Source organism: Larus michahellis, chromosome 6 (assembly GCF_964199755.1).
Source record: "Larus michahellis chromosome 6, bLarMic1.1, whole genome shotgun sequence".
Classification (NCBI taxonomy): domain Eukaryota; kingdom Metazoa; phylum Chordata; class Aves; order Charadriiformes; family Laridae; genus Larus; species Larus michahellis.
Window position 1 is genome coordinate 3306327 of NC_133901.1, and position 21661 is coordinate 3327987.

General features: G+C 39.0%; 1 protein-coding gene across 3 annotated transcripts in view; it reads right to left on the reverse strand.

Moving 5' to 3' along the window:
• Positions 1-6358: 6358 nt before the first annotated feature.
• The window catches only part of NAALADL2 (N-acetylated alpha-linked acidic dipeptidase like 2), a 503786-nt gene continuing 488483 nt past the window's right edge, over positions 6359-21661 (reverse strand). For all 3 annotated transcript variants that reach the window (XM_074591744.1, XM_074591745.1, XM_074591747.1), the window contains one exon: positions 6359-15816. In XM_074591744.1, coding sequence (XP_074447845.1) covers positions 15618-15816 — 199 coding nt within the window. In that variant the 3' untranslated portion in view covers positions 6359-15617. The remainder of the gene's footprint in view (positions 15817-21661) is intronic.

Here is a 21661-nt window from a genome sequence, read left to right on the forward strand (position 1 = left end):
AACTGAGTCGGACAACGGGACTCATTTCCGAAACAGCCTCATAGACACCTGGGCCAAAGAGCATGGTATCGAGTGGGTGTATCACATCCCCTATCACGCACCAGCCTCTGGGAAGATAGAACGAAACAAACTACACTGAGAGCAATGGGTGGTGGGACTTTCAAACACTGGGATACACATTTAGCAAAAGCTACCTGGCTAGTTAACACCAGGGGATCTAACAATCGGGCTGGCCCTGCCCAATCAAAACTTCCACGTACTGTAGAAGGGGATAAAGTCCCCGTAGTGCATATGAAGAATATGCTAGGGAAGACAGTCTGGGTTAGTCCTGCCTCAGGCAAAGGCAAACCCATCCGTGGGATTGCTTTTGCCCAAGGACCTGGGTGCACTTGGTGGGTGATGCGGCAGGATGGGGAAGTCCGATGTGTACCTCATGGGGATCTGATTTTGGGCGAGAATAGCCAATGAATCAGATTGTGTGCTGTTAATTGCTAAGTAACACTGTCACTGTATGTCCTCATTGCTATAATTGCTATCAGTTGTACTACAAGTAAGGCACAGGGATGATGGGATAAGAACTGATCTCAGCAGCTGGCGCCCAGCAGTTTCCTCAAGATCTACATCTTCAGCCCACGGACTGCGTGCATGAGCCACACCAGGTGCACCAGTCACAAGCTCCGAAAAATACAGCATGCAACAGACCAGCACCACCCAGCATCTCACCTGCCCTGAGAGACTGTTCTAACAAATGGAGCCCAAAGCCGTGGATTAAAAGAACTCAACGGACACTTTGGAGGGATGACCCATAAACTAAGGGCATTATATGTGTGTATATATATAACAGGGGAAAGTGGTGGCAATTCATTGGAACCTGCTGGGCATGGCATAGATGGTATGGAATAAGGGGTGGATAATGTCCTGGTTCCGGTGGGGATAGGGTTAACTTTTCCTGGTATTCCATGCCATGTGAGCCACGCCCACCCTGAGCTGCCGGGGGAGGGGGCAGGAAGTTGCTGCTTAAAAGCGGGCTGGGGCGTCCCGGGTCCGGCCGGTCGGCGAGCGGCGGGGAGCGGCGGTTCCGTAATCGCGTTTGTATATTCCCCTATCCGTGTTGTTGTTGTTGTTTGCCTGTTCCCTTTGCTGTTCTGTTAAACTGCCTTTGTCCCAACCCAAGAGTCTTGCCTTTTCTTACGATCCTTCCTGTATTAGGAAGGCACGTGCGAGCGGCACGTGGTTCTTTGTTGCCATCTGAGGCTAAACCACGACATTTGTTTAATTTTAGAAAAAATGCATAGATACTTATTTGAATATTACTGTGCCCTCTGGACAGTTGAGCACACGGACAAGTTTAAATTAGTTTGAAGGATCTGCATTGCCTTACCTGAAGCGTGGTATTATTTCCTTTTAAAATAATTATTTCACAACAAATGTTACCAGTGCTGCATGAAGACATGAGGAAGATCTTGCCCTCTTCTATGGGCAAAGGCTTGGCAAAATTCAGAGTGCTAGGACCGTGGATACACTGCAGGGCAATGACATACTCTTGCACCTTGTGTTATTTAACAAAACAAGGACCTCTTCTAAAGATGCTGCTCTCAAGGACAGTCCAGGAGGGAGCAGTTCCACTGAAATGAAATTCCAATAGTAACACAGGCAAAAACATTAAATGTAAATCAAGGAGGCTGTTCACTTCAGCTTGCCAGAAGGCTCAGACTAGTCTGAAATTTCATGTCATCTTGCCAGATTTATAATGATATGACTGGGTACAGAGTCTGACTTGCCATCTTTGATCCAATAAAGTATTCAGGCACATTATTTTCAACTGTAAATGTCCAAGTCCCCCCCTTTCAGAGTCAAATTCTTCCCTGATGGTACGAACTCCAGATTGATTCCATTGACTTGTACAGGCTTTTCCCATTTATTCTGCAGTCAGTGGAGTGACTGTGGATTTAAACTAGTGTAATTGGGAGTAAAAGTTGGCTTTTTAAGTCTACTTCTATTTTTAAAATCTTCTCTGTCAAGTTTCATGAGGTCAGATGTGAAGATGAATTTGTTGTTTAAGCTTCTTCCTCCTGCAGGCAAAAAGCTTAATCATTTTTTTCTACTGACCTTGTCTTGTCTAAAGATGAGTCAATGAATCAAGTTATGAATGATATATCATGAATAAATGATTTATGCCTGGCCAGATCAAATATGATGTATTACTTAGGTCCTTGAGTATTATTGCATATAAAGATTTATCCAAAGTGTCATACAATTGGTTGGGGAGAGAATTCTTAAGTCTTTGTACGTTCTCTTGGAAAAAGAAGTATATAACTGTTCTCTGACTAGAGAAATCTATCTTGGCAAAAATCTCTTTGACAAAAGCTTAGGAAGGACAGTCCAGCAGTTACAGTTCTCTGCTGGAATGCAGGAGGTCCTAGGTATGCCTGCCTTCCTCATTCTTTGCAAACTCCCTTCACCTTCGTCCCACTATCTAGAAACGAGGAAAATAGAAAACCTCTTTAGGTCATACAGGTGTTGTGACACCGACCAGCTGAGAGACCCTGAGGTGCTCATACAACATAGCTATTTTTATGTAAGATTTACAAGAGTCATTTTTTTCCCTAATAAATTTATTTGCTGGTTCAGTATAACTTTCTGTCTTAGCCTTCATCATATGGATTACTCATTATTGAGTCCTAGGAATATCAGAAATGCAAACACCGTCTCTGACATGTTTTTCAAAAAGAATCGCACTGCAGCAGTAACCGGTGCCCCCTTTTATGAGATTTGATTAAATTAAGAGAAAATTTGTAAAGTAGTTCCTCAGGTGGTCTACATTAGAGATCCCAGGAGTGTGCCAGCTGAGGCCTGGCCATAATGCTGAATGATCTCCAGAAAGAGAATTGGTGCAGAAAAGTTACTAAAATAAGCTACTTAAATATTCTGTCAGAAAGAAAAAAAAAAAAGAGTTCTATTAGCCCTTTCAACTTCATGCTGTTCTCATCCTTCTGCAAATCTGATGGTTTGTGATTTCTCTCCCCCATCAGACTTAACTCTCCTTCCCAGTTACAGTTATTGATGCCAACCATGCCATGCTGTGAAGGATCAACAACCAACCAGATCACACCTTCTTGTGTAATCTGTTTTATGTCTACTTAATGAGTCAGCCATCATGGTTGATCACTCATTTTCATTTATTTATAAAATGATGGGCATCAACACATGTAATTTGAAGCAAATTAGTGTACTCTGAAAAGGTTGTTTTCTCAGAAATATTAGTAAATGATGATAGAAAAGTTGGGTAAATACAATTATTATGACAAGGAAGATTTCTCCTTATACCGAAAAGGAAGTATCACCAGCAGGAGCTAAATCAACAGTTACTTATTGCATATGGAGAGTGAAGGCCTCATGGGAATAAAGCAAAAACCATGAGAAGAGCAATCACCTGTCAAATATTTTGCACTGTATGGTGACCAGAACTAAGTATCTGCCGTCAGTTTACAAAGCTGCATCAAATTGCACAGCCTCGAGTCAGTTGCTTGGATGGCCAGCAAAGTAATTGAGGCAGAATTCTGCCTATCAAAGAATGCACAGTAGGAGGTGCAAAGCTGGTTGAAAAAAACCCCATGATGCTGCAACCCGTCACTATAAATTTTTCTCTCTAAATCTAATGATGAAGCATCAGTGAAGTATGCCGTGGAACATCAAGTTAAATTCTTCATAGATTAATAAAAACGTTACATGCCGTGAATTTATGTATTGGATTTTCATACTGTAAAAAGAATTATTTAAAAAGCTGCCTTTTTATTTCAACTGCTACTTTCCCTGCTATTTTATAATAGCGAATGATAATGAACTTGTCATTTTACATATAGGATAATAAATTGCCTTGCTCTGAATACAAGGCTATTACTCACTCATAGGGCCCTGATTATGTTGTGCTAGGAGAGCGTGACAAGCGCTTTATGAATGGCACAGTCCTGAAAGTGAACTCAGTCAGTGTTCATTATAGGGTCATCCTCCTAGAATTTGAAAATGTGAACTTCATGCGTGGGGGTACGATCTAATTTTTCACGCTCACTGTATCAGTAACACCTGCATATCAGGGTCTCCCATCATAGTTCTGCATCTTCATTTTAGATAACACGGTGATCTTTCACTTTAGGAAATGCAGTGACACATGACATATGTGGAAACTTACTCAGCTAATTTGACCATCTTTCATATGTAGTCCCACGCTGACAAACACCTGCCTGTCACCCAGGCTAGAGACAAATCCATCTTCATGAATTCTTACACTGAGCTCTATTATTATTCAGGGGAAAAACACAGAAATACAGTTGGAAATGTCAACCTGTTTGTGGTAGAGGCAGATGGCAATCTCTTTTTTAACTTGTTTCTCTGGATGCCATATTTGTTATATTGCAATATAACCGTTCCTTTTTGATGGGTATTAGACATTTCAGCTTCTGACTAGTCACACAGCAGTACACCTTCTCTCATGTTACGTATCCATGTAACTTGGACTCAGACCAGTTTTTAACCTTAAGGATTTCCCTGTGTGTTCTGTAACAACCTCCACAGGTTTGTACTATCAAAGCAAACGCATTTCTCAGCCATTTTTTCTCTTCAATATTGACACTATTTACTCATTTTGTTTCACTTTAGATACTAGTTCTTTAGCTTTCATTCAAAATTGCATAACCAACACCATGTGAACACTACTACTATTTTAAGTTTTATATTTTATACTTCCGTATTTTCGTCTCTTAAAGTACATCTCTGCCCATTATTTTCCCTTATTCCTGTAGAAGATACAGTGAACAGTTGCGATAGGATGCTGTGCTCATCATCCTCCTCTCTAACCATAGCTACAGGAGCAAAAGGATACTGTATGAAACTGGTTTTGTACTATACAGTATAAAGGCAGCTTATTCTTACAGGTTCAAGGGTCAGGTCCAATTTTAAGTACAATACTTGCTATTAAACCAACAACACGTGTTAAATGGAAGTAAATATTGGCATGGCATTAGTTCCGATGTGTGCTCTCTGTGGTGCAAGAAAAGTAACCCTTAACCAACGGGATAATTCATCTCTGGCATAGCACCGACCTCAGCTCAAACATACCCGAAGATGAACTGGAGGCTTTGGCTACATTTCTCTTGAAATGAGATAGTCAAGCAATGTCAGAAAGTGCTTCCATTTGTTCGAGGCTGAGCTACAAAGAGCAGATCAGATCTTCACTTGATGTAAGCTGACAGCCTGAAAGGAGCGATCTTGGTTTACAACACTTGAGATACAGCCCAGAGCCTCTGCAGCTGAGAGGAGGACTATAAGCAGAAAGAGACTGAAGTTTGTTTAGAAATACAGTCAATGGACTGTTCAAGGTCACTGTACTGAAAGAAGTCTTTGCTTTGGTGCCTTTGTGTATTTGCCTCAACAAAGGCTTTAAGGCTTTTTAAACTCAGATATTTAAACCTAGCTTATCTTATCCAGTCCTAGGATGACCCTTTCTACTTCTTGCCTGTGAGGGAGAAAATGGTGATCCAATTGTTGCTACTAAGTATCTCAGAATCGATTCAGCTCACAGCATCACTCTCACAGTCACTTTTATATTCTCTTCTGATGGAATATAGAAGCTAACACACAAGGCCCTGAGTTTCAAAGACAGGATTTGCTACTGTTCTAATGTTATAAATCTTAGCTATTTCATAGCTTTGCTCTTTCCAAAACAAACAGATCAGTGTGGGGCTGAAGTGCTCCTACTGGTCTACAGTGCATTCAGAACAGATTCAGAGCTGGTTAAACTGGCATCGGAGTTCTTTGGGCAAGAGCCAGATCTCCACTGTGTGCTTTCTGGTACCTGGTGCAATAGAATACTTCAGGTGCGTGGTTGCCATACCTACACTTCATATAAAATGCAAATGCCTTCATAATTACGTGATCCTATAGAGTCCACTCCCATGTGGAAATCTATGCTACTACTTGCTAAGAAATCCAAGTGCAAGAAATGCCACAGGCATCTCAAGGTTAAAGAAAATAGTGGAGAGGATGGTTATATTCCCATTCTCTTGGACAAATTTGATCTATACCAAGACTGGCTACTTGGAATGCTTATAATATCTTAAATATACATTTATTATTATTATTATTTTCTTGCTCAGATAGATACTCAGTGAAAGAGGATAATCGTCCAATCTCCTAATCAGAGCCACAAAAGAAGATTTTGATACCCAGGCAAAGAACGTTTAGCTTTAAAGACATTTTTCAGTAATAATGACATTTTTCAGTAATAATGACATTTTTCAGTAATAATGACTTCCACAGATTTATCAGCAGGAATTGAAAATAAGACACTTGTATAAAAGTGTTGATATATGGTTGGCTTTTATTTTCATGGCACAAGCTTACATGGCTTAAAGGAAACATATTCTGAAGGAATATGTTTCACAAATTAGTCTTTAACATTACATGAGATATTCTAGTCAGAGCTTTACTTTGTCTGGAGCTAATGTATCAAACTAGGCTAATGATCTAGCCATGATTAAAAACATTAACAAGGTATCAGTTTTATTTTTCCTTTTAATTTGGTGAACAGGAAAGCAATTTCAAAAAAACCCTACACAGAACGGAGATAAAAGTTGGAAATACACATTCATTTACAATGAAACTATTTCATTACACCTCTCAAGGGCTTCGTAAGTATAGAAAAGCCTCTGAGTTCTCATATACTATAAGCAAAACACAGAATTCATATTTTCATGAGGTAACTACCTTATAATTTCAGGATCTCTGAACTACAGGAAAAAGCCTGATCATCTGGAATTTCATATAATCTAAATATTACGTATCATCAAGATTTTCAGAAATGACTGGTCTCTTTCTTCAGAAAGCATTCAGATTGTTCAGTAGCTTTTTTTTTTTTTTTTTTTTTTTGATCTGAGTTTGAGCCAAAGTCCCTATCTACTTTTCAAATTCCTGATTCCCGAAAATGTACAGGGACAATTTCTCCCTACCTGAAAGACCAATTATTTGAATATCTGGGCTTTCTATATACCAGCACCTAAAAATAACTCAAAATTTACCTGTCAGTAAATTATCACATCCCAGGGCTGTGAGGTTCTGTCTAGCTACTTTTTTTCTTCCTTGCTTTTTTTCCTTCTTCCCATTATGTTTTAATGCCCTGGGATCCATGTTACTGAATCAGCAGCTTGAGAGGCATATGTTACAGCTCGCTGGCAGAACCAATTAAAAAAAGAAAGCAAAACCAACAAAAAGGCAAATGAATACAGTTCCAAATCATTCAGTGCAATGTACATTATACACATCTTCATATTCCAGTTTAATTTCTAGCAAAAATGTAACCATGGAACAAACGTCTAATTCACAAGCACTTTCACAAAATGTCTATTACTGAATTCCAGTCCATAGTGCCTTCTCTACAAACACTCTCACGGACTACAAAAATCATATTCTTAGCACAAACAAGTAAAATGTGCTTCTTAATCAAAGTACGTAGAATCTACTTACATTAATGGCCAATATTACCTTTTTATTACACTATGTTATAAAAGTACAAATTGATATAAAGTAAACTAATTTTGCAAATAAGCTGTTTTATTCAGACTCAACATTCTATAACGTGTTATAAAAATCAACCTTTCATTGCACATTTCCACATAACATGATATTTATTGGTTTCCAGGAATCACTGCATCAAGTTTATATTACTGCACGGTCAAAAAACCTAGTTACTTAATATTCTGACTTGACTAGCTATCAGTTGTGGCAGCTTGATTTTACTACATGAAAAATTAGAAGTAGATGGAAGGGAGGAGTCGTCATTCAGGAGTCTCACATTCTATGTCAAAGCGTGACAAAGATAAAACAACTTGACAGCTGCTCTTTTGCATACAAAAGGCAGAAATAGTTGCATATTCCATCCAAATAGGTAAACTCTGTAAGGTGTGACGTGATGTAAAAATAATAGTTCGTATTGAGACTAACGTGGCCATTGATCACAGTACTTGAGCATTAATCCTCAAAGGCACAGCCATGAGGACATACAACACACTACCGTGCAGCTCGGTATGAACGCAATGCTAAAACCCGGCCTTACACAGAAGAGTATTATTTTCCAGACCTGTACTAAAACCCCCAAAAGTATCTGTTCCAAGTATCTTCACTTGTGCTTTTTCTTATTGTATGCAGTTAAGATACTTGAGAGTGAAGTGCTCCCTGAATTCATTATACTTCCTCCGGATATGGAATCACATTAATTTTCCATTTGTCTCAGAATACCAAATCATAATATATGTGATAAGAGTATGTTGCATATTAACTTGCCTAAACTGCAAAGGGAAAACAAAGAGAATTTGTATTCATCTTATCTGCTTTAACTATGAAATATTAAGCATCTCCGTATTTCTCCTCTAGTGGATTCATAGGCTACAAGATGTTTCAGCTGCTGAGAACAGGAAATGAGTCTGCATGAAAAAAAGCCCCAGTATTCCAGTACTACTTCAGAATCCTCAGCATACAGACTGAAAATGCCGAAAGTTTCGGAAGTATTTACCAAGTATTATATTTAACATTTTAAGGATAGGGGGCAACAGCAGTTTCTGTAACAAGGTAAAACATCAGTCAGACCTATCTATTTCGCCCTGGTGTCACTCAGACCAGTATCAGGACTGTGCTACATAAAACCTGAGTGGAGCTACAAGAGACACTAATTAAAAATTGTGGAAAAGCACTGACAGCTCAGACAACCCCCACCTGTACTAAGAGCTTGTTGCAGGTGCTAAGAGAACTTGGTATTACATTGCTGTATTTCCAGTATGCTCAGTAGAGAAGTTTCAAATGGTGGAAAATTAGCAGGTCTCTGCAATAGTATTTTAAAAAAAATTGTTTTCTCAAATGACTGCCTGAAAGCATCATATAGCATATCTATACCACTGCATGGTAAAGGCAGCCACCCAAGTATAGCATATCATATTGTATCGTATCATATATCATATCATATCAACTAACTGGTCACTAAAAGACCTTCATCCAAAGACCATGCTTTGAAATACCACTTTTATTTCTATCAAATAATCCAGGAATGATCAGACAAGACGTTACACTGTCTTAACACATCATAACCTTTCCATAAACACTAAAGGCAGTACACATTTAAAAGAAAAATAAAGAGCAAGACTTCATTTTAAAAGGCTTGTTGGAAAATACATCAGAGAAAAGTAGCTTAAACAAAACCCTAATCTTTCTTAACCAAATGGATTAGGCAGACAAGTAAGCATATACTACATTTACACAGCAAAAAAAAAGTTGTTCCACGCCTATATTCTGATTACATTTCTTAAATTAAGCCCTTGTATTAATTCCAATATGTGAAGCTCATAAGATTATGTGTGCATTAATCTGTGCCAACATTTATAATAACAATTAAGTTAACACTATATTATAATACATCACTTGCACATGCACATTTATATTCTGCCCTGTGGGTTTACTTAACATTGACCAAGAGACTCCTGCCCATTTTTTGAAAAATATACTCTTGCTTGTAATAATCTGTGTTCAGAGATTAAAGAGAATAGACTGAACACAAATAAACAATACTGTGATACCAAATCTTTTTGGAAATTCCATAAATAGTGGCCAAATTCTGCTGACATCACTCTTGTGGAATAGTACACTGATAAGCAATCGTGGTAAAGTCAACCCTGCTGAAAAAAACAGACTGAGTCAGTAAGACGGAGGGGAAACATAATTCTTCAGTGAATCCAAATCCGCAGGTGTACATATTCTCCAGTTATGAATAGCAGAAAGAATGGGATTCATGTAGGGGAAAAAAAAAGTTAGGCTTGATAGCACCACAGTTTTAGTAAACATACAGTCTAATTTAGGTATTCTTAAATCCTTTGCTTCCTAGATGAGTATTCATTATTTTTAGGCACTTCCTAGGTTCAAGTACAGGTTTGTGCATATGGCTTGAGTCCTTATCATCCTTAATCATTTAGAACACTGCAATACAGTAACCAAGTTTTGCTTCTGCTCCAACCATCTTTTCTTACTTAGATATTTACAAACAGAAATTCAGATGCAGCCATCCCGTAATGAAAGGTACTGGATGGCATGCACAAGGTCAGAAAAAATTATGTGCTTACATACTGCTTATTTTATTTTCTAGGCGGGTAGCAGGTAGTCCAACTCTGATTAAGTTTGTCTATCATCTCTTTATTCATCCAACTTCAAAAAGTTCAGTTCAAAACTTTCAAGATTCTCACCTGCCTACACCAATGGTTTTGAGGGAACTTCCCGGTCCAGACATTAGAGAGAAAGCAGCTAAGAAAAAAATACTTTGCAGCCCCCAAGAAAATCTGCTTCCATTCAATCAAGTTATAATTGAAAAACTGCTGTTTGCACATACTCAGAAGAGATAACTTTGAATTTAACAGAGGATGTCTCCTTAGATTTTATCCATTTGGATCTGAGCAGGACTTTTCCGTCACTTTCAGCTCTTTATTATGGTCAGCTGTACCAGGAATAAGAATCTAAACTTAAGGGAGGCGACCTGATCTATCACTCTAATTTTCCACCATGCCCAAGCAGAACAGACAAAGCAGCTGAACAGATTCAAACACAGAGGGCAAGGTCTAGAGGTGGAGAGATGAAGCACACTGGGACAAAGCCTCACAACTACAGGAAAGGTGGCAGAAAACCAGGGAACCCATGTGACAGGAAAACTGAAATGACTGGCTAAGGAAACCGGAACTAGATGGGGAACAAAGGCATGACTGAGGGAAAAAAGAGGGGGATTAACTTGGTGGTTGGCAATTTAAAGGGGATACTAAGAAGTAACAGTTGGTAAGTTAATGTGATGACTTAGAAGTAATAAGGAACAAGAATAGAGAAAGAAAATTAGTGGAAATGACCAAGAAAAATGTGGTGAAGAATGGGGAAAATCATCACACGGCACGAGGATGTGATAGAAGTGGAATGCAGGCAGTGCAGGGGGTTGGAGAAGGTGGTGGCAAAGGGAGAAAATACAGTTTGATGGTTAAAGCAACCAAACTATGCAGGGTAATGAAATCCTATCCCTGCATTGTGTATTCTATATTTTTGAGGCATTTACTCGCCATACTGGAGTCTCTATCCCAAGTTTTGTAGGCTCAGAGCTCCAACAGAAGACACATCACTATGTTTTGAACTATTTTAGTACTGTATAAGGCTACCTGTTTTCAAAATTCAGGTCCCAGGCATCTTAAAACGAGATTTGTTTGCTACCGTTCACCTTTCTGTGACTGGCAGAATACTGCTAAAACGTTATAGAGTGCTAAAGGAAAAGAGTGTCTTCCACACTATATTTATTTCCTGAGATAGCAACCGGAATGTATGTCAGAGGTACCCATTTCTGAGTAACTCGGACAACAGCTTGCAACACAAGGCTTTTGAGGAAACTCTTAACTGCTCCCTTGAGAATACAGGCCCAGACATAACTATGTTTATAGTATTTAATAGCTTTTAAAGCCAGAATGACCCATGCAATTATCTGGCCTGACTTTCTGCACAACACAAGCCATAGAATTGTCCTGGGCTCCCGAAGTTTGCTTAAAACACGTACATTCATAGCGCAGAGCTACACATATGCTGATGGGTATTTTTCCTCCCTGCATTTTCTAATGCATCTTTGGTTCTCAATCACTCTCTCAATATAGATAGAAATCCTGTCACTGGGAACCTGGGACTGTACAAAAAACCTCAAAAGACAAAGACATTAGTCTCTACAACTTAAAAATAAATCCTATGGCTTGAAGGACAAATCCTATACAAACTTTCCAACATATAAACTGTGAAATCCTAGAGGCCTTGGCCAAGAGTTTTTACTGAATGAAATCACAATTATCTTTTGAATGTTTGCAATTAAACCAATTACAGTAATTTAACAACTAAGAAATAAAGGGAGAGATTCGGTGAAAATATTATCTATGGAAAAAGGAAACGCGTTTTCTCTGTGAAGGTGACCAAGCACTGGTACAGGTTGCCCAAAGAGGTTGTGGAATGTCCTTCCTTTGGAGATATTCAGAAGCAACCTGGGCATAGTCCCTCCTGGGCAGCTGGCTCTAGGTGACCCTACCTGAGCAGGGAGGTTGGACTAGACGACCTCCAGAGGTCCCTTCTGTGATACCTGAGAGATTCATCCTTTCCCCACCTACTGCTGCAAGACCTGAGGTCAGCTGAGGTGCCTTCTTTTACACCTCTAGACTGAAATACTTTTCTAAAAAGTAAGCAAAGCAGTGCAAAGTGCTTGTTAATTTTCTCTTGTAGTTATTATTTACATCTATGCTTATGTAGATGTACAATATCACTGCAAGTAAATTAGTGTTTGTACAATGTTTTGAAGATAAGGCATTTGCGTATTTGTGTGTTTACATATTCGCACCGATACTGTATATCAAAATATTCTTGTTTTTCTTGGATGATAAAAGCAATTCACTGCCTTTTTTAAGGTTAGTACTCAAAATCCAGCCCCCGTGTACTTATTATTCGAGTTGATTGTACTTTAGCTTCTTTATGGACTCTTTAAAATATGCACTAATAAAATCTTATTAGCTTTTTATTATCAACTGTCTCAACACACAAATATTGCAAGCTGCAGGGATTTTCTGGTCACTGTGAGCATGACTCCAGATTACTTAGTAATCAATGCATTTGTTACACTGTCTCTGGCAGTTATGTTTCTGAAAAGGTAAAAAATTTCTGGTATCATTCCGGCAATTTGCAAACATACTTCTGCCTTTAAGGGTGCTCCATTTATTTCAACACAATATAGGAATGGATTAAATCTGGCTAAGCTACTATGATTTACCAACACCTTTCCTTTAGCTGATGTTCCACAGTTGGACGGGCAAAAATTCTATGTTAGAAAGACATGAGGAATTTAGGACCTCAACTTGCTATAAATTCTTTGAAGTCAATAGGTAGGATTTAAAAATCAATGGGAGGATATGGCTCAAAAGTGCCTTTTCCGAAGCTATAATGGTACAAATATTACCACTGAGCACTTGTACATAAGATCTGAACATCTGAAATAAAAGCCTAGAGATCCAGAAGTGTGAGATTACATTGAAATCAATGCATTTAAGTCCTTAAGTAGCTCACCTGATTCATCTCACCAACAGGAATATATGATTGTCTCCAGAATAGACAGGCATTTATAGTAGCAGGGCTTTTTTGTGGTGGAGTACTTTGAAGTCTGCTATTTTAGAAGTGGTTATAGAAGGACATTAGTGAGACAACAAGATAAACGTTTTAGTGAGGAATTACATGGTTGAGAAATCATACATACTCTTCCCAAGTGATTTTGCATGAGTACACTTCGGTTACGTTAGAGGTGGTTTTGGTGGAGCATACATACTAAGACTGAGGAAGCGGTTATTAAATTCACCTGGCAGGGTTTAAGGAAGCGTTGATCTATTTTTAATCTATTTTCAGTCTCTTAATGGCACCTGACCCTGTATCATCTAAGACCATAGACATTGGCTCCACAGCGAGTCAGCAGTCTAAAGAAAATACATTACTAACCAAACTGTTAGAAGACTGGTCCCTATTAGAAAATACAATTCAAATGTAGTGTGCACAGTACATCCCCAAATACTATCACAAAATAAACATACAACTCAAATGTGGCTGTTCCAACCATCTAAGTATTACAACAACGGAAACTACAGAAACAAGGGGATGAACAAACATTGTAGTATCAGAAAAAGTGTTACTCTTCATCAAATTCTTTCTGCAGTAAACAGAACTGGTACCAGCATTAGCAAAAGAAAAATTATACGCTCTTGCTTATCGTGTCTAAGTTCGTGCAGTCAAGCTGACTGATGTTGAGCACGTTCCCACTTCAGTTGTAGCTGCACAAGTGCATGGCCCCGCCTCTGGTCAGACTTGGGATGCTTTTGCCCACATTATAATAACAACTGGCAAAGAAATGTAGCAACAACATAACTGTATGTGCCTAGTCCTGGGTCACGGCTAATAGAGGCCCATTTGCCAAGGACTTTTGGAAACAGAAACCCAGATCTGTAAACAACTCTCATTTCATCCTACGTGAACGTGCTTTTTAAAAGGTCTTTCACCAAATTGTGCACTTTGAAATTTTCCAGAAGGCAATTTTTTTACATTAATACAGGTACTTTTCCCATTTTTATTGCAACCTGAAATGTTTCTGTAATGCTTCCATGGCAAACTGGGTAACAATACATTTAATGTTTCCATCAAATAAGTTATATTTCAATTCTAAGTATCTATATAAAATTAATTTTTTAAGCTCTAACCCCAGAATCACCTGAGATTGTAAAACTCTAAACCCAATAGGGCTTAATCATTTCCAATGTTTATATTATTAAGACCTGCAATTCTCAAATGTGTATATTAACCCCTTAGAGGTTAGGACACTGAACCTCCTGATCCTTTCATTCACAGACTACTTCAGGCCAACGAGGTAACGGTGTGATTACAGCCTTTGTACAGGGCCTCCACCAATGCAAAACAGGCTGGAGTTCTAGCCCTGCAATATGCTTCTGCACCTTGTGCCTTCAGAGGTGAATTCCTGGTTCTGCAGCTGGGAGTGAATTTATGTTTTCCTTGTGCTTTCTTGACAACAATTCAGGTCCTATATGCCAGGCGCTACTGATGGAATGATCCAGCCTGGAACAGTGGGTGGTGTGCCTGAATGGTGGAATTCCAAAAATGTTCACAGAACTCTGAGGTTTTGTTTACATTTACTGGTCTGTGGAAATTTTGTGAGACCTTGAAGTGGGCTGTTTTGGTAATGTATAAGCTTATAAGGCCAGTAGCCTTAAAAGACTGGGCAGTTCTTTTATTTAACATAAAGAATCAAAGTGTTTTTGTACAAGTTTAACTACTGATTCAAACTTTTAGAATCATTTGAAATCATCACAAAAATTTTCTCTCCAGGAATTACGAGAGAAAACAACTTTTTCATACAGAAATGGGATAATCAAAGTTTATCTGTATTCTCAGAATTGAGGTATTTATTGCTCCACAGGAGTAAAGATGTTGGATTGCACTGCTAAGGGTGTTTTGTGCATTTCCTGATTAACTCCGGTGCTGGATACCCAAGGAAACGCCACATCCTTCAACTACTTCCTCTGAAAGGAGTAAGGAAGATGAGTTTGCCGAGGAAGTTAAGAAACACAAGAGTATACTTAAGTCACATTTTTCTGACAGAGTAAGCATGGAAAGCTCAACTGGGTATACATCTGGGGTGTCTCAGAACCAGGCCTTCAGCATATTGCAAGATCGAGCTCTTAGTCATAAAAATATATTTTACATATAAAAATACAGCAGATGTCCTTCTAAAAATCATATCTTAAGTGTTATTCCCTCTCATTATGTTTTATACATTCAGAAACAGACGTTTGAGATATAGTGTGAACAGTGCAAAAGACTGTTTTATATTTATAAAAACACGCATTGCAGTACCTTTAAGAGCCAACTGAAAGAGAAGTTGAGAAAGGTTTCATCCTCAGAGAAATCCTGGTCCAAGTCGAACTTTTGTTGAGCGCGTTGTAAACAAACGTCTTAGAATGCAGAGAATCCTCTCATTTCTTTCCAGCTAAGGTAGTCTCAAACACATCAAGTCCTGCTTTGAAGTAAACCTGGGCTGAACTGATGCTGTTCAGCACCTCTGACAAGGCTGCTTGAATGGTCTCATTTGACTGATGTAGTTTGCAGTGCTCCAGCGCCTCTAGCAGTACTGAAAACTGGTTTGTCCTTTCATCTAGTCTGTAAAGAATATTTCTAAAAGAGAACAATGGAGAACAGTAAACTTTTTAGTCAAGACAATTAATCAGAAATTATCAAGAAACTCCGCAAGTATCAGCCACGCTTTAGAGATGATACATATTATGCACAGTAAAGCTGACCCATGGCAAACTAAAAGACAACTGCATATTTATTAAACTGCATTTATTGTAAACTGTTCATCGATCTAGGTGTACATGCATTGAAACCTTCACAAAATCCATCAAAGAAATCTCACATTCCTCTTTGACCATTCAAGATCTTATTCAAAATCATGAACCTAGACCTATCACACCCCTCACGACGCATTTCATGCCTCAGCTGGATTCCATTTATTCCCCTCTAAAAAAAGTTTGGTTATTACCGTGGACCCTAGGTACGGATTTTTTTTTTTTCTCCCCTCTCTGCTCCTGTTATTTATTTCACACTTCAAAGGTGAAATTCTAGCTGCGCTGAAGTCAATGGTAAAGCTCTCATTGCCTTCAACAGAGCCTTTATTTCATCAATAATCCTTTGTGGCATCAGAACAAGAGCAACCCATCTTTAATGTCACATACTTGAGGACGGAAATAAATGGAAGTAACAGCTAAACCCTTATGAAGCAAAATCTGTGTTTTCCTATATCTGCAAGACTTTTTAATAGCTCATATAAAAACACAGGCAAAGGTAATGTCTGATCCCTTGGAAATGGCATCTGTATGAGGAATTCAGAGCCTAGTCGGCGATTTCAATGAGACTCTCTGAAGCAGGCTATAAATGTTATCTGAAGCCAGGTGTAATCATTATCCTAATTAGAAGAGCATGTAAATATCATAAATCTCCGCCCAGGAGCTCCTTTGATTGTAAACACGAGTGAAATTTGAAACAGGAAAGCTACACGTGATTTGGTGCAGGACCTTATCCTTAAATACAAGGTAGGTGCTCGGGGCAGGGGAGAAGTTGTTTCACAGAAAGAAACTAGCAAGAAAGCAGGACAAGTTAGATACTCCCTCTGTAACCTTACTGCATGACAGAACAGGCTCAATGGCAACTCCAAATTCGTAATAAAACTGCCAAGCACCTACAAGAAAGATGACCACAGAAGTGTATCTTATTATTACATGAGTCATCTAATTGCCACCTATGAGAGAGAATGGTAATGAAGTAGCCCAATAAATGACACCACAGAACATCTAAAATCTTCTGCCATGTTTCCCAGTTTGAAAAAAATGCTTTGAACGAGGGGTGATGATTTTCAAAGAAATGAAATAACTCCCATCCTCATAAGACAATTTTTCAGTCTTTATATTTTTACCTTCCTATATTGGGTATCCATCCAAACCCAGCAACGTGCGATAGCGATGCTAAGCCTTTTATCCCCTGCCAGCAAGACATCTAGTCATTTCAAGTGTTCTGCAATGCAATACACAGTAGTTTTAAACAAGAGGAGGGAAAGGGTTCGAACCCAACCCTGCGGTAGAAGGAGAGCTTACGTAGTTTAAAGAGTAGGTCATCACTGACCTAGACCATTTAGACTGAAACAGGTTAAGAGCATTTGCAGGAACAGCTCAGTGGGGACAGAATCCTCCATCAAGAAGACAGTATCAAGCAGATGCGGCAGTAACTTCTCCAGCTTGCACTGCAGCAGCCAGAAGAGGACAACGGTCTGCTTCCTCACTTCTGAGCTGATGCTACTGTTCCTCGAGACTCTGATGCAGCTTACACTGAAAGGTGACTAAAGTTATATTACGGACTGTTCCTAAAGCGTCTCTGTGATATAGCAAATGAAAACTGTTTATGTTGAGAACCAGAGAAATCCTTGGTTGGTTGGTTTTTAAGGATAGGCTGTGCTATGGGAAATACTATGGTTTTCAAAGCAGGGATTGATTCTGCTCCGTCTGAAATCAATTCGGGGACTCCTGCTGAGATCAGTGTAGGCAGAACCAGGCTTTTGAAGAGCTCTCCTCTATAGTTCTCATAGTTCACAGGGAGATAGAAGCCTGTTCACAACCCCTCAAAGCCCTTGAACAGCAGGGGCAATGCTAGAGATAATCACGTTACCTTCTACTCTCCGGCGTCTGGGTGAGTTTGAGCTAGAATTCTGCTCCAAGTGCCTACAACACTGGCATCTTAATCTACATTAGGATCCCTCTATTCCTTTATTGGGGGTAATGTCAACAAATAAAAATGCCATAAGATAACAACCATCAGCAGAGCAACACTTACTGAGACTGCTAGAAATTAGACTCTAAAGAGAGGATGACCTGAAGACTGGAACATCTGGGGACCACTGAGAAAACATTTGTGGTGAATATGAACAGACCTTCTATCCCGTCTTCAAATGTGCCCTAAACATGGCACACAGGCTAAAAAGATGGTTTAACCTTGACAAACAAAGGATGGTGATACAGTTTAACTCTACAGCTGGGATTTTGGAATCACGGGTGATTCCATAGTCAATCCACAGGCAGGTAAAAATGACTGTAAAAAGACAAATACTCCTGGCGCGTCCCACCTGGCTACAGTACAGATCAGTGTCTAACGAGAAAAGCTCAGGTGTCTGATGAATGAAAGAGACAAGCAGTCTGCTCTCATAATTTAACATAATACTAACTTTTGCAACAGAGAGATGACTTCGGCACAACTGCTTGCGTAGTATGACAGAAAATATTTTTTATTTTTATGTATGCAAATAATAATAAGTAACATTATACGGCACCTGGTTTTTTTTTCATATTTTCTGCTAGAAATCCTCACCAGGGTCTTATATTTTCCAATTACTTATCTTTGCTTGGCAAGCCATGCCACCCCTTTGTTGCATAAAATGATTTCTCTCTCTATGCATGTTCACGAGAGTCAATTTATACATTTTTAATTCTTATCTCTGTCCAAGCTTCATCAAATTAAAAAAAATGGCTAGTCCAGTTTATTACCTCCAAGCCTTTACAAGCCAGAAAAGTGTTTTCATTAAAGATTACACACGGACCGAAAAATAAAACCCGGCAATTTCATTGGCACAAGATATCACTATGTGACCACAACATGCATAATGATACCAAGAGAGTTTAATTTATACTGTGAAATTCAATTACTTAAACATTCCTTAATACAAATTGGTTTTGTAGCCTACACCTCTAAAACAACAATTCCAGCCTCTGGCCTAATTGCTTAAGCATCCACCTTCATCTTTAACTATTTTGATCTTATAATTCGCACAGTCAGCCTGACCCACACCAAACACAGACTCCTGAACAGAAAAGCGCAATACATTATAGATGACACTCATGAAATTACAACACCCATCATTCATCTTCATGGACTTGGTTCAACGACACATCGCAGGGACCTGAGCAGCGTAACACCGAAAGTAGGAAACCTAATTAGTGACTTCAGGCAGTACCATTGAAAGAGGCAGAATGGCTCCAAACAAATGAATCGGCCTTAGTAAATTAAAGCAAAAAACCTAGAAAAGTGAATTCTAAAAGAACCTCTTCTGTAACTTTTACGAGCCCTTTGCAGGCCTGGGAAAATAATGGTAATTTATCAAAATAATGCAATTATAGTTAAATGCTGGTTTACCTTATCACAAATAAGGATGTAATGTCACCCCTACCAGAATACAATGATTTTGACAAATTCTTGAACGACAGATCACACTAAAAATATATTGACTTTAACACAACTTCAAACTATTCTGGAGATTGTATTAGAACAACCGGACAGTACAAGATAAAACTAGATTACTGCATTAGTCTGGTCATGAAAAAGGATTTTTTAGCTTACAAGAAAGGTTTGTGTGTAGGTAATGTACAACAAAAGCTGAATTATTCAGGTACTTACAAACAGCCTCCTATCTTAGACCTCACATTTGAGATTTTGAAAAGTAATTATTAAATCATTAGGACATGATGGCCAGTGTACAGTCCCACACTAAATGAATGCAGGTTTTCTCTGTGGAATCGCATTAGAGTTGTTTACAGATAAATGCTACGGGCAGCCTCTGTCTATTCCAGTTACGTGCTGTGACAAGACCTGCTTCAGCATCCTCACAAATTCAATTTTATAAATCCCCGAATTACTTTTTCTCGTACTCTCCAAGAAAAAAGCGCACCATGATAGGGATTCTCCGCACTTCCCTTTCTCTTGATAATGTTCAGTTTCAAATGCATTTTTCTTGCATCTAGGAGTTTTTTTTCATTCACATTTGTAAAATATAAAATGTTATTAACCTGGCAAATAAATAAATGCATTCTAATAATAGTATTTCCATGTTGTGACTTCCAGTTCCATGGGGTGTTTATTTACTGTAGGATATAAAAATATCACAAATTCTTCTTCCCTGGAAACTGCATGAGCTGATTTATACCAGTTTATTTACACTAGTTTGTACCTCGGAAGATTTTATGGTGAAGGTACAGAAATCCTCCCTTCATCCTCTGGGTCCCTTATCCTTTTGATCTCCAATGGGGCTTCTCCTTTGTTTATTTTTTAAACTTTTTTGACACTCACATACAGTTATTTTACCTATTTTATTTCGCAGCACTATTGCAACAGAAGGTTTATAATTATAAAATTTGAGCTGCTAGCCATATAAGGCTAACTTTTTTCAAGACAAAATTTATGCAGTGGTGAACCGTCATTCCATGTCATTACTGCTGATCCAGAGAAATGCATTTCTACAACGCTCGTTTCTTGCTGGACGGAACAGTGGAAGTCACTGGCCCTGCGGCCACGTGATCGAACAACACGCGTGTGACCAGGGAAGATGGGGACACGGCGGCCAACCTTTTAGGGCAACTTAGCTGTAAATGTCACTTTATTCCTTCACGGTCCTCACAAACTCAACATGTCATATTTAAGGATCATTTATTTGTAATGTGTTGTTCTGAACTTTTGTTTGCTCCACACACCCTATTCTTTTTGAAGAGCCATCGACTGCCTTGCTTTAGTGCTCTCATTTATAGGACCTCAGATTTTTCTACCCATATATATTACAGAAAGTGATATATTTAACTCATATGTACACTCAAAGGTGAAAGTCTGCCAGCAAGGTAGGTATTTGTGTGGTATCAGCAGTTGATAAGCTACAGGTAATCCAGACATCAAACCTAAACAGTCTAACCAACTGAAACGCATTTCAAAGGCATCATTACATGACAGTGGTAAACCAGATAAATTCTGTCCCTGCCAGACAGAAATTTATCTTGCGTAAGAGACAGGAGTTAGGGCATCTCTAATTGAGTCAATTATGGCAAACGGAGGTTATGGTAAATCCGCATTTAACAAAGTCCTGTTGGGACGTGGGACTATAAGGAGATAATTATTCCAAGTCTGCATTCGTTTCTGAGAGACCGCTTCAGAATAGGTCTTGTTTAAAAAATAAATCCTGATTTTGGCAGCTCTGTGAAGTGTCTTGAGGCTTGGTTTGGCTTGATTGCATGCCAAATAAACAAAGGAAAAAGAGAAGCCAAACTGGAATGATAGCTGGTTACAAGATATATTATCTTTCATTCCTGCAGTTATCTTTGATTACAGTGCTTTTTTAAAGGTAACGAATGCACTGTTGTAAACCACACTAAGCTCTTACTGAATTATTGCTAAAGCCAACCCTAACTCTAGCATAAGTTTCAGCTTGCTGCGCCCAGCCAACCTTAGATCTTTGTCAAGGCCTTGATGGCACTAATAGGTCCTACTCGCCCGACCAGCCTTACCTGGGCCACTTCCCACACCGCCTGCTCGCAGGCCCAGCAGCCCCATCTCACCCGAGCCCTTGGTCTGCAGTCCCGGCCTGAGCCACGTCGTAGGCGTGCCTGTCTCCAGCCCTGGTGCTGCCCTGCAGCCCGTTGATCCAGACCCCAACCTT